This window comes from Leptopilina heterotoma, unplaced genomic scaffold (genome assembly GCF_015476425.1).
Source record: "Leptopilina heterotoma isolate Lh14 unplaced genomic scaffold, ASM1547642v1 Lhet_237, whole genome shotgun sequence".
In the NCBI taxonomy this organism is placed as follows: domain Eukaryota; kingdom Metazoa; phylum Arthropoda; class Insecta; order Hymenoptera; family Figitidae; genus Leptopilina; species Leptopilina heterotoma.
Window position 1 is genome coordinate 1,758,292 of NW_025110953.1, and position 13,242 is coordinate 1,771,533.

The 13,242-nt window shown below is 23.1% G+C and overlaps 1 protein-coding gene across 19 annotated transcripts in view; it reads right to left on the reverse strand.

Moving 5' to 3' along the window:
• LOC122502778 (bromodomain adjacent to zinc finger domain protein 2B-like) overlaps window positions 1-13,242 on the reverse strand; it is a 212,760-nt gene that overhangs the window by 38,679 nt on the left and 160,839 nt on the right. For 15 of the 19 annotated variants that reach the window (XM_043612983.1, XM_043612985.1, XM_043613000.1 and 12 more), the window contains 7 exons: window positions 10,501-10,728; window positions 10,086-10,271; window positions 7,952-8,114; window positions 7,841-7,858; window positions 7,370-7,613; window positions 4,319-4,574; window positions 3,593-4,005 (listed from right to left, as the gene is read on the reverse strand). In XM_043612983.1, the coding sequence (XP_043468918.1) occupies window positions 3,593-4,005; window positions 4,319-4,574; window positions 7,370-7,613; window positions 7,841-7,858; window positions 7,952-8,114; window positions 10,086-10,271; window positions 10,501-10,728 (1,508 nt within the window). The remainder of the gene's footprint in view (window positions 1-3,592; window positions 4,006-4,318; window positions 4,575-7,369; window positions 7,614-7,840; window positions 7,859-7,951; window positions 8,115-10,085; window positions 10,272-10,500; window positions 10,729-13,242) is intronic. The other 4 variants (XM_043613001.1, XM_043612992.1, XM_043612987.1 and 1 more) reach the window with 2 other exon arrangements.

Sequence of the window (13,242 nt, forward strand, 5' to 3'; positions counted from 1 at the left end):
GAAATTTTAATTTTTTTCTTCAAATCAAAATTCTATTAATACAATAATTTTGAATCACGTATGAAAAAAATAAATTATGGGTCACTCCACTGACTTTCGTCTGGGGGTTGTTGCGGCTATATTTTGAAAAAATCTGGTTTCAAAATATGTAAAACTAGAAGACTTCCTGATTCCATTAACCACAATATTGTTCCGAAAATTTTATTTTTTTAAATTTTATTATTAATCCAAAGTTGGCCTCTCAGAGTGTTATTTTGTAACCTTAAATTTTGCACTTTTTTAAAATCGTTTTTATTTAATAATTATTTTGTGTCATATAACAGAACTTACCAAAAGCATAAATCATTTGATGGCGAATCAGGAATCGAAGCAATTACTATGAAAATATATTATTTTTAATTAATAAAGCGAAATCGAAAATTTTTTCCACAAAAAAATTTTCCGATTTTCTGAAGACTATAACTTTTTTTTCAATGCTCCTAAAATTCCAATCTTCTCCGTGTAGCTTAAAAGTAATATAATTTACTCAATACTAAAATTTGACGTATGTGTTTTGCTTCGTTTTTGAGAAATTAATTTTTTAAATTATTCACTTAAAAAGGTTAATTTGAGGACTTGAAGTTAACCGACCAATTTCACATCACTCTATTTACACGTTGAAATTCGATGAGAATTGTATAAAATTAACCTTTTTAAGAAAATAAATTAAAAAATAAATTTTTCAAAAACGAAGCAAAACACATACGTCAAATTTTAGTATTGAGTAAATTATATTACTTTTAAGCTACACGGAGAAGATTGAAATTTTAGGAGCATTGAGAAAAAAGTTATAGTCTTGAGAAAATCGGAAAATTTTTTTGTGGAAAAAATTTTCGATTTCGCTTTATTAATTAAAAATAATATATTTTCATAGTAATTGCTTCGATTCCTGATTTACCATCAAATGATTTATGCTTTTGGTAAGTTCTGTTATATGACACAAAATAATTATTAAATAAAAACGATTTTAAAAAAGTGCAAAATTTAAGGTTACAAAATAACACTCTGAGAGGCCAACTGTGGATTAATAATAAAATTTAAAAAAATAAAATTTTCGAAATAATATTGTGGTTAATGGAATCAGGAAGTCTTCTAGTTTTACATATTTTGAAACCAGATTTTTTCAAAATATAGCCGCAAAACAACCCCCAGACGAAAGTCAATGGACTGACCCTTATACTTTCTCAGGATTTGAACTTGGTAATTATTTTAGAAAAAAGTATCAAAAAGTTGCTTTAAAACTGAAAAGAAGTAGTAAGAAAGTAGCTACCAAAATATTAAATTTGTCGATTAAAAAACTCGTATCAGTCGAGTCACAAAAATCACAAAGATTTGATTTATTTCATAGACTTTTTCCTAATTTCCACAAAAATATTAACTTTTTGTTCTTATTCTTATTCTTTTTTCATTATTTCTTATTCTTATTCTCAATTCTAAATGTTTGTAAAATTCCATTATTTTCCAAATTTTCAGTTACAATTTATTATCATTTTCAAATAAAATTATTCAAAACTTTAATAACTTTTTAGGAAAATAACAAATAATTAATTTTTTTTTATAATAAATATCTAAATATTTTTACACTTTTAGAAAAATTAAAATTTTCAAATATTTGAATTTAAAAACCTTACAAAATTCAATTGTTTCTAAAAATTCTTACTTTATCGTCTCTAAAATTTAATTATTTTCTAAAATTTTAAATTTGAAAACTAATTTTTATGAGATAATTTAATTATTTTGATACAAAAATAAATAATTGATAGAATAATTAAAGATTTCTAAAATTGAATTCCTCATAAATAATGTTAACAAAATTTTTGACAATAATTGAATTCTTCCAAACAAATTAAAATAAAATTTTTTAAGATAATTGAATTTTTCGAGGAATTTGCAAAGAATTATATTAATTTTTTTTAATATTTGAATTCTTGAGATAAAATTTTACTATTTTTGATAATAGAATTTTTTATTAAAAAATGTTGAAAATAATTGAATTATTTCAAGGAATTGAATTGCAATTGAACTGAAAATAATTGAATTCATAGAAACAAATTTTATCAAAATTATTAAAAATAATTGAGTTCTTTTGGAAAAATTTTTGTCAAAATTTCTCTAAATAACTGAATTGTTTCTAGAAAATTTGAAAAAATAGTAGATATTGGAAATAATTGAATTCTTGCGAGAAATTCTATTATTTTTGAAAATAACTGAATTCTGGCGAAAAATTCTATTATTTTTGAATATAATTGAATTACTGTGAGAAAAATTTTATCAACATTTTTGAAAATAAAAAAATTCTTTCAAAAAATTTGACTAAAATTTAAAAAAATAATTAAATTATTTCGAGGAATTCAATAAAAATAGCATTGAAAATAATTAAATTCTTTTCAACAAATTTCATCGAAATTTTTGAAAATAATTGATTGATTTCAAAGAGTTTCATTAAAATATTTATTGCTCACAGTAATTTCAGAAAATATTTCGTTCACTTGAACGTTTTTAAAACTTGTTAACCATTAAATAAGAGGAACAGAAAAAATTTTAAAAACATTAAATAATTTTTTTTCCTATAAAAACAAAAATTAAATACAACTGCAAAATTAATTGATCTTTAAATGAAAGCAAAGTAGTAATTAATTAAAGAAATGTTTAAGGTAGAAATTAAATTAATCTTCATTGAAATTAAAATAAAATTAAAATTAATAAAAGAATTTGTAAAGCAATGTAATTTATTTAAATAAAATTATAATTAATTCAAATTGCAGTAAAACCTCTAAATTGCTATAAATTACAAATAGAATCCTATTTGAATTCTTATAAAATTTTTATGAATTTCATTCTGTAATGATTCCGATTTGAAAATTCGGTTCATTAAAAATTTTGTAAATTCTGTTTAAGAATTTCGTTTTATATTTTAGAGAAAAGTTCGAAATTAATTTCCCTCAAGTTTCGAAAGTTCAAATGAACGAATTTTTTTCTGTTTGGATATTTTGGAAGTTTTCTTGTAAACGAAGTGAAAAATAAATATAATTGTAAATTTATATTATTTATATTTATATTTTATATTTGTATTTTATTTTTTATAAATATAAATAGAAAATAAATAAAAGAAATTAAATTTTTTATTTTTTATTAGTTAATAATTATTATTAATTAATATTTTATTAGATAATTATTATTTAATATTTAATTAATTATTATTTAATAGAAAAAAGATCTTTTTTTCTTGTAGCCTTTCGGCTTCATTATAATTAAATTAATTAATATCAATACAAGCACAAGGAATTAATTCTCTTAGTTTAGAAAAAAATATTTGCCATTTAAATTCAATTTCAAACAAAGAAAAAAAATTCGATTTGAACGAAATCGTCATTTATTTGAAGGTAATTCGTTTTGAAACTTTAGAACTAAGAAAATTATAGACTAGACCAACAGCACTTTCTTGAAACTAAAATTAGAATTTACTTAAAGTAACTTTTCATAAATTCTCCCACAATATGACAGTTTTACTGCAAAAAGAATAGAAAAGTAAAGTAGAGTAAAAAATACATACTTGATTTTTATCGTCGCCTTGAAAGAGAGACGCGTTGAATTGTTGAGCAGCGAGTATATTCGACCTGAGTAATGAGACTTGGTGCGACAAAGGAACATTTGGATCAAGTGAACCTGGCGTTGGTTTAATACCTAGGGCTCTACTTTGCGCCAAAAGTGACGCGACTGTATTCTTTTTTGGTTTCGATACCCCGCGACCGAGATTCCTTGGTCTTCCATCTTTATGATGCGTTGCACTTGGACTCTCGCTTTCCTCGCTGCCGCTGCTTGGTCGCGATGGCGAATCAGCGGCTGCAAATAATTGCGCCAACGATGGCGACGGCGATGGCGGTACCGGCATTGAATTCTGTGGCACTCTTCTCGGCTTCGGTCCCGGTTTTCGCCGCGCTGCATACGAATTATTTAGATTACAATCTGTTGCGGAAGGAAACATATTTTTTTTGTGTAATTAAAATTCTGTTGCAATAATTGTGAATTGATCATTTTTTTTTTGGTGTTTATGTGGTGCGATGAATGGTTGATGATGATGACGATGATAACTCTTCACACACTTTGGAGAAAAAAAAAACGAAAATAAAACAAAACTGAAAATATCGAAACCTGAAATTGTATTGAAGTGACGATATACAGACAGAGACAAAAATTGCTGATATTTTCCTCTTGAGTGGAATGTTAATTTTCATGGGTGATGAAATGAAGGGGGGAAATTTGAATTTCTTTTACTTACATGTTCGATCAGATGCGAGTAGCGATTGACTCAGATTACTGAGTTGGGTGAGGGGTTGACTACTAGCGGTTGGTGAACTGCTACTCGTCGAGGAAGGTTTCAAAGAAAGATTTAAAGGTGTGTCCGCGTCATTTGCACTGCTTGTATTGCTGGTCGTGTATGTAGGAGCAGAAAGAATAGAACCGTTAGTCGAATGCGCCGGCAATTTAATCACTTCGACCCTGTCCGCGTTATCTCTGTACTCGCTCGATTCATTCTGAAAATTAATTACATTCCGTAAAAATTAAATCTAATACAATCAGAACAGAAAGAAATTCCTCAAGTTCCGAACGCTCAAACAAGCAAAAATATTTTTACTTCTTTCACTTCGAATTTTCTTACTAAATATAATTGTTTATTATATTTACTAAAAAAATACTGTTTCGTTTACTCAGGGTTGCCACAAAAATTGAATTTTGTTTTTCCCTAAAATTTCCCTGATTTCTAGACAAAATTTTGACTTTCTGTCGAATACTAAAGAATATTCTGATTTACTCTAAAAATTATTAGATACTCAAAAAAATGTTCTCTTACATTTATTTACGAATTTCTTTATTTGGAAAATTATTCGAAAACATAAATAACTTCTGTTTTAAATAAATATTTAATCATTATTATTTCTTCATAGGAATTAGGATTTTCAAAAATTTCAAATTCAAACCTTTTTGAAAAACAACTTTTAAGAATATTCTTTTTATTGTAAAACATGAAGATTTCTTCATGTTTTACGATAATTAATTATAATCGAGTGATAAAATCATTATTTTATATTATAAGAATATTGTTACTATAACTTGTTCAAAATTATTTTCTTCATTTCAATTCAATCATTCTTTTCTAAACTTTTTAACTAAAATTCTTCTTTTAATCAATTATTTTTAATGTTTTTTGAAAAAGTTTTTTGAGAATTTTCAAATCCATATGTTTGCAATTCAATTTTACGAAATTTTGATTATTCAGAAATTCTTCAATTTAATATATTAAAAAATAAAAACTTTAAATAATTAAAAAAACAATTTAAAAAATATTATTTCTACAGAATTGTTAATTAAATGTTTTAAAAATTCAAATTTCTAAAGGCTTTAATTTTCTTTCCAAATTCAATTATTTCTAAAAATTGCAAGTATTTGCAACATCTCCAAAATTCAATTTTTTGTTATTTTTCACTAAAATTCTTCTCTAAATTAATTAATTTGAATTTAAAATATATTTAATATACATTGGAAAAATAACCGAATTCAACTAATTTCAAAAGAAATTGAATTAAATTTTTTTTAAATTTCTAATTAAATTCATTCAAAGTTTGAATTTTCTAAAATTTTAAAATGCAACCTTTTAAATTAAATTATTTCTAAAAATTTATACTAAGCATTAAATATTCAATTATTATCTAACATTTTAACTGAAATTCATTTATAAATCAATTTTAATTAGAAAATTCAACGAGAATTCAATTATATAAATAAAAAAATAATGTATTGAATAATTGGATCAATTATTTTTAACATTTTTTGAAAATATTTTTTGAGAATTTTCAAATTCTGGGATGAGTTATATTATTTATAAAAATAATTGAATTCCTAAGAATAATTTTATTATTTATTAAAATAATTGAATTATTGTCAAGAATTTTATAAAAAAATTGTAAATAATTGATTACTGTCAAATTTTTATTATTTATGAAAATAATTAAATAAGCGAAGAATTTTATTCCAAGTTTTAAAAATAATTTGTTCCTGACAATTTAATTAAAATAGTAAATATTAAAAATCACTGAATTAAGGAAATTTTTTGAACATAATTCAAATTTTGACAAGAATTGTATTGAAATATTTGAAAATAATTGAATTTTGAAGGAGAATTTTATTTTGACAATAATTTTATTATTTATAAAGATAATTGAAATTTTGACGACAATTTTTTTTAATTTTTGAACACAATTGAACAGACTTTCTGCAAAGAAATTTGTATTATTTATGAAAATAATAATTGAATTCTCGCATAAATTCAACTATTTAAAAAATTGTTTCAAAATTCTCGTCAAAATTCTTTACCAAAGTTCAATTATTTAAAAATTTTTAAATTTAAATTTTGCTTAGAATTTTATTAAAATTTATAAAAATAATTGAATTTTGGTGAAGAATTTTAATATTTATATTTTATAAAGATAATTGAAATGTTGACGACAATTTTTTTAAATTTTTGAACATAATTGAATTTTTGCGAAGAAATTTATAAAAAATTTGTAAATAATTGAATTCCTTTGAAATTTGTATTATTTATAAAAAAAAATGTTTGCGTAGAATTTTATTAAAATTTATGAAAATAATTTAATTTTGGAGGAGAATTTTACTATTTATAAAAATAATTAAAATTTTGACGAGAATTTAACAAATTTTTTTTAAATTTCTAATTAATTTCATTCAAAATTGAAATTTTATAAAATTTTAAATTAAAATCTTCTGAAGTTTATCTACTTATGAAAATTGTAATACGCAACTCTTTTAAAATTCAATTAATTTTGAAATATTTAAGTGAAATTATTCATTAAATAATTTATAAGTACAAATAATTTTATGATAGTTTTTCAAGAATTAAGCTATTTATAAAGAAATTTTTGTCGGAAATAGAAAAAATTGATGGTGTATATTGGAATTCGTGGTAATTTCATAGTTTGTGAGGCAAACAAAAATTTTGTTTTGTTTACTAATTACTATAAAATATTGTTTTGTTTATTATTTACATAATTTTGTTTTTTATTCACTATAAAATATTATTTTTTTAATTACTTATTATCATTATTTTTGTATTGCTTACTTCTCAATTTACACTATTTTTCATTTTAGTGCTGTAATTTTCGAAAAATATTTAAAAAGAAAAATTTAGTTCATTTAAGCGTTCAGAACTTTGACGAAAATCGAAGAAATGTTCTAGATTTCAAAATACTTCTAATAAGTTTAAAAATTACAGAAAGTTGAAAAGATTTTGAAAGAAAAAAAGAGGGAAACCTACCGGAGTGCGATTGAATTTTCGTGCCTCTATCATCAAAGAAGGTGGGGTGTTAGTTTGATGACCAGATAATCCTGGACCACCAGATGGAGTATGAACGCTGACACTCGGCGAATCGAGTGATATCGTTTTCTTCCTGCCTCGATTCGTTGTTCCGGGAATTTTTGGACCAACAATACTCGACGTATACTTGATAATTTCCGTGTCTGGTGGCAAACGAACGCCCCCCAGTATACTGCTAGGATCACTAAAAAGGAAAAAATAAATCACAAATTAAAATAGTCCAAGAAAATGGTAGTTGATAGATAGTAGTCAATTGAAAGGTAGTCGAATTTAAATGGAAGTCAATAAAATGGTACTCAATAAAATGATAGTCAACAAAATTAATTAAACTTCAACAAAGAAATTAATTATTAAACTATTTTTTAAGAAATCGTGGCGATTTATTCTAGCGACGATTATTTCGACAATTACCTTCCTTCCTTTGCAGAACTGGAATTTCCGAGCAGCGTTAAATAAAAAAAATAATGAAATGCAAATTTTTCTTAACATGATAATTAATGCGAAAGAAAGTGATTATCTCACCTAACGACATTCGGTTGCGAATTGGTTGTACTACTCGTTGAAGAAGTACTGTGATGAGTAGTCGTAACTGGAGCCTGACTTGTTACTGTCAGAGTATTTGTCAGACTATGAGTTGTTGAACTACTACTGCTTGTTGGAGTCTTGTGACTCTTGCTTGACTTAGCTGTAAGCAAAAATAATAATTATAAATTTTCAAAACTAAATTAATCATAAATTTAAATCAACTAAATTAGCAATTATTAATTTATGACAATAATTTAACAAAAATTATAAATTTATTAAGAAAAAAATATTTAAATCTACGCTGCAAGCTTCGCACTCGTTATAGAATTTTTAAAAAATAGGAAAAAGTAGCTTTAACACTGAAAATAAGTAGTAAAAAAGTAGCTACCGAAAAATTAAATTTGACGATTAAAAAAACTCGTTTTATTCGATTTGCAAAACTGAAAAAAATAAATGTATTTCCCAGACTTTTTCCTGATTTCCATAAACAAGTATTAACTTTTTTTCTCATCCTGCTAATAATTTCAATTCTATATTTTTCTAAAATTCAATTATTTTCCGAATTTTTATTAATCAAAAATACGATTAGCTTTAAAATTATTAAATAAATAATTGATAGAATAATTGATTATAAAAATTTCAATTCTTTGTGGAGTTTTTAAAATTTTCAAGGTGGAAAAGAAAATTCAAGGACAATTTAAGTTTTTTAATAATTTGGTATTTTTCTACTAATTTGGGTAAAATTTCTTTACTGACATTAAAATTATTTTCCCTGACAAAATTTTTTTACAGGAAAATATGAAAATTTACTGAAAATGAGTAAAATTGATGAAATTTAATAATTTTTAAAAATTACAACTATAACCCTTCTTGAATCCAATTATTTTCTATAATTTAAACTAAACTTCATATCTAAATCAATTATTTTAAATAATTTTCCGAAAGTTCTTCGAGAATTAAATTATTTAAATACGAAAATTCAATTTTTTATAATAATAATTGAACTGTTCATGTTTTTTTCTTCAGCTTATTAAGGTATAATATTTTCAAAAAATAATCAAATTTTTGAAGAATTTTAATTGTAAATCTAAGCATGATTTCTCCAAAATTTTAATAAGTTCAAAAAAGCAAATTTTTATTTGCTTTATTCGAAGATAATTAAATCTTAAAAAATTATGATACAAAAATTCTAAGAATAAAGTAGTTTTTAAAAATATTTTCATGTAATTTTTCAAAAACAATTGAATTTCTTAAAAGAGTTTTTGTATCTATTATTTTAAAAAAACAAAATAATTTCTTGATGCATTTTAATGAAATATTATAATATGATTTTTTTCTCCAAAATGTGAAAAATATTTCTAAAATGTTATTATTTTTTATATGCATTTGAATTTTCGGAAATATGTAATCGAAAGTGCTAAAAATACTAAATTTTAAAAAAATTGGAAGCTAAATTTTCATTAATTTTCATTTTTAAATTTGATTTTAAAGATTTTTCATTAAAATGTTTGATAATTCAATTATTTTGAAAATTTGCAATTAAAATTCTTCATAAGTTGATTTTCAAAAATTCTAATAAAATTCTTGAAGAAAATTAATTTTCTTTCAATTAAATTTAACAAAATTTTAATTATTCCAAATCTTTTTAATTGTATATTTCAAAAATTAAAATAGAAAAATGATTCAAAAATAATTTCTGAAAGATTTGTTTATAGTTATTTTTCGCAGTATAAAAATCGAAATGAAATACATTTCATACTAAAAAATATGATACTTTCTTGCAATGTTTGGAAGAAAAGTTGAAAAAGTCGAAATTTTTGAAAATAAGTCGAAAAATATCTCAATTTTTTAAATTTCCCTGACAAAAAATTTTTTTCCTGACATTTCCCTGATTTTACTGACATGTGGCCACCCTGAAAATAGCAGTAGATCGTAGAAAAAATATTAAATAGTAAATTTTAATAAATGAGTGCGAAGCCGAACATTAGTTTAGAAAATAATTTTTGAATTCAATTATTAATCACCTTCTTGGTTGAAAAAAGAGATTTAAAATTGAAATAAAAAAAAATTTTTATTGACTATTAGGGAAAATAAAGAAAAATTGTGAAAATAGAATTCTGTTGATACTCACACTTACTGGACTTGTGAGAGGAATGGGACGATGGATTAAGTAAGGAAGTGGGATAAGGAGGTAGAAGGCTTTCTGCACTTGGTGGAAACCCTGAAAGTCCTGCGGCTCCTTGTAACCTCGCGAGGTAGTCCTGCGCAGCCAAGTGCGAAGCCATTGTCCACCAAGCTGCGCTCGCCGGATTAATACCTAGAGAAAAAAAACAATAAGAATTATTTATTTTTAATTTGAAAACATAAAATTTTAAGAAGAAATTTTTGAATTTTTTTTCGTTTCTTTTCAATTTTTGTTTTTTCTTTCAAAATTTCAGTTTGAGGAAAAAATTTGAAATTTTCAAGAAAAGTCTAGTAGATTGTACTTAATCTTCGAAAGGAGGAGAAAAAAAAGGAGAAAATTAATTGAAACGAAGACAAATTACCTAAGCTCGCTGCTTGACTGGCAGCAACACTGAGGGTCCCAAGACTGCTGTGTGAATAAGGAGGCGGAGGTGGTGCGGAAGTTGGTGTATGACCACCAAAACCAGGAGCAGAACCACCTCGACCCAAAATGGCATAAGCCGAGGGCAAATGATGTGCCCCCAAACCATATCCTCCCGGCATTCCTCCAAAGAGTGATGACGCTGTGCTGTCACCTCTCGGCCAATACGCTGCAAAAGAAAACAATTTCACTCTGTAAATTCATTCTATTTTCGATAAATGATATTAAATATTAAAGTATTAATAATAATATCTTTATTTCAGCCTATTCGCCCAGAAGCGAACTTGGTTTCATTTATAACTTTTTTAATAATATTTCTTTCTAAATTTATTGAATTTGAAAATTCATTATTTTAAATTTAATAAATAATTAATAAAATATTGAAAATCTTGAATTTTTAGGAAGAATTTTATCAAAAAATTTGAAATTTGGAAATAGAGCATTTCCACGTGAACTGATCCAATAAAACAAATTAGACTTTAAGGAACATTTTTTTATTCAAATTGACATTACTTCTAGAAAAATTAAGCGATTTTAATTTTTATATTGTGAATTTTAAATAATTTTTTGTGTTCTTTTCAATTACAAAACTCTTTTTTCAAAAAAGAAAATTGTTACCTCTCTTTTTTTCAAAAATAAACCATATTTTTCAATTTTTTACAGAAACTATCTCTTTTTATTTTTTTTTTTATGATTTTTATTGGAAAGCTGAGATTTTTTCTAGTAAATTATTTAAAGTTTAAAAATGGTACAACAATGAGTTTTCAATAAAATACACAAAAAGTTTTAAAAAAGTTTTTTTTTATTTTCTTGAAAATCCACTGTTTTCTCATTTTTAAAATTATCACGATTTATTGGAAAAAATCTCAACTTCCTAATGAAAATAATAAAAAAATTTAGAAAGGTAGTTTTTACGAAAATTGAAAGATAAGGTTTATTTTTAAAAAAAGAGGGGTTAAAAAATTTTGTCTAGTAATATTAAATTACTTACAATAATTTTATTGAAATTACTGATAGAAAATTTAATTCTATTAAATAATTTCTTGGAATTTTTTTGAAAATAATAGGTTTTTAATAATTTTAAATTGAAAAATTTGAAAATAATAGAATTCTACGAAGAATTTCTTTAAACTTTTTAAAATAATCATGTTTGCTGATAACTGGGTGCCAGCTTCAGCTTCATTTAATTGCAATTAAAAATTTTATTATTGAAGAATTGCATTACTTATAGGAAAATAATTTAATTGTTTTTAAGAATTTCTTTGAATTCATTTTTTGAAATAATGGAGTTTTTAATGTTACATTGGAAATTTGAAGAATTTTATTCCAATTCTTTTTTTAAATACAAAGGGATTTTCTTAGAATATTGAAAATAGTTGAATTCTTTTGAATAATAAATATTAATAAAGCTTTTAACAATATAATTGAATTTTTTCGAAGAATTTCTTTAATTTTTTGAATATAATCGATTTTTTTAATAATTGTAAATAGTGATATTATTAATTGATTCTATTAAAATTATTGACAGAAAATTAAATTATTACGGAATAATTTCTTTGTATTTTTTAAAAATAATAGTCTTTTAATAATTTTAATTGAAAAAATTGTAAATAATTGAATTTTTACGAAAAATTTCTTTTAAAAATAATTGTGTCTGTTATATTAAAATTGTAATTAAAAATTTGATTATTGAATTTCATCAAAATATTCTTTTGAAAATAATTATATGATTATAATTTTTTGAAGAATTTCTTTAATTGTAATTGTAATCAATAATTTCATTATTAAATTTTATTAAAATGGTTGATAAAAAATTAAATTCCTTTGAATAATTTATTTTTGAATTTTTTAAAAAGAATAGTTTTTTAATAGTTTTAATTGAAAAATTTGAAAATAATCGAATTCTTTCAAGAAATTTTATAACATTTTTGCTGAAAACAATGGAATTCAAACGAAGAAAATTTATTATTTATGAAAAGTATATTTGAATTTTTATAAAACTTGTTATCAAAACTTTTGAGAATAATTGAATTCTTCAGAATAATTTTATTAAAATTTTTGAAAATAATAAACAATTATAATTAATCATTTACTTAATTAGTAGTAGTAGTAGTAGTATTAGTAGTAGTAGTAGTAATTTTACTTATAGTCTGTATATTTTTTATAATTAAAAAAAATTAATTAAATAAAAGAAGTTGTTTGTTTTGTTTTTATTTTTTAAGTTTGTTTGTTTTTAATTTTCATTAGTTTAAATTTTTTTAACTTCAAAAATAAAAAAAATTATTTTATTTTTAATAAAAAAAAGTTTTTTCCAAACTTTAGATTTTCAAGGGAAAAGAAAATTTACACAAAAAGGGCAACGACTTTAAAAATTCAAGTTTTCTAATATTGAAGGTATAACCTTGTGACCTCGTGAACTCAACTGTCAGTTATATACATATATATACAAACATTTCCGGAAAACATTAAACTTGCTCAATTCTGCAAGTAGTTTTGCTGTTTAGAAGTTAAACTCCCAACGAGCTTGCTTTATATACATCAATATAATATATATAATATAAAATCGATACTGTTTGTATATTATAGACAATGAGAGATGGATGAGAAAAAAAAGGAGAATAAGTGTATACAGACAAAGAGTATTTGAGGGACAGGAAAGTAGAATAACAATCGATCGAGACCA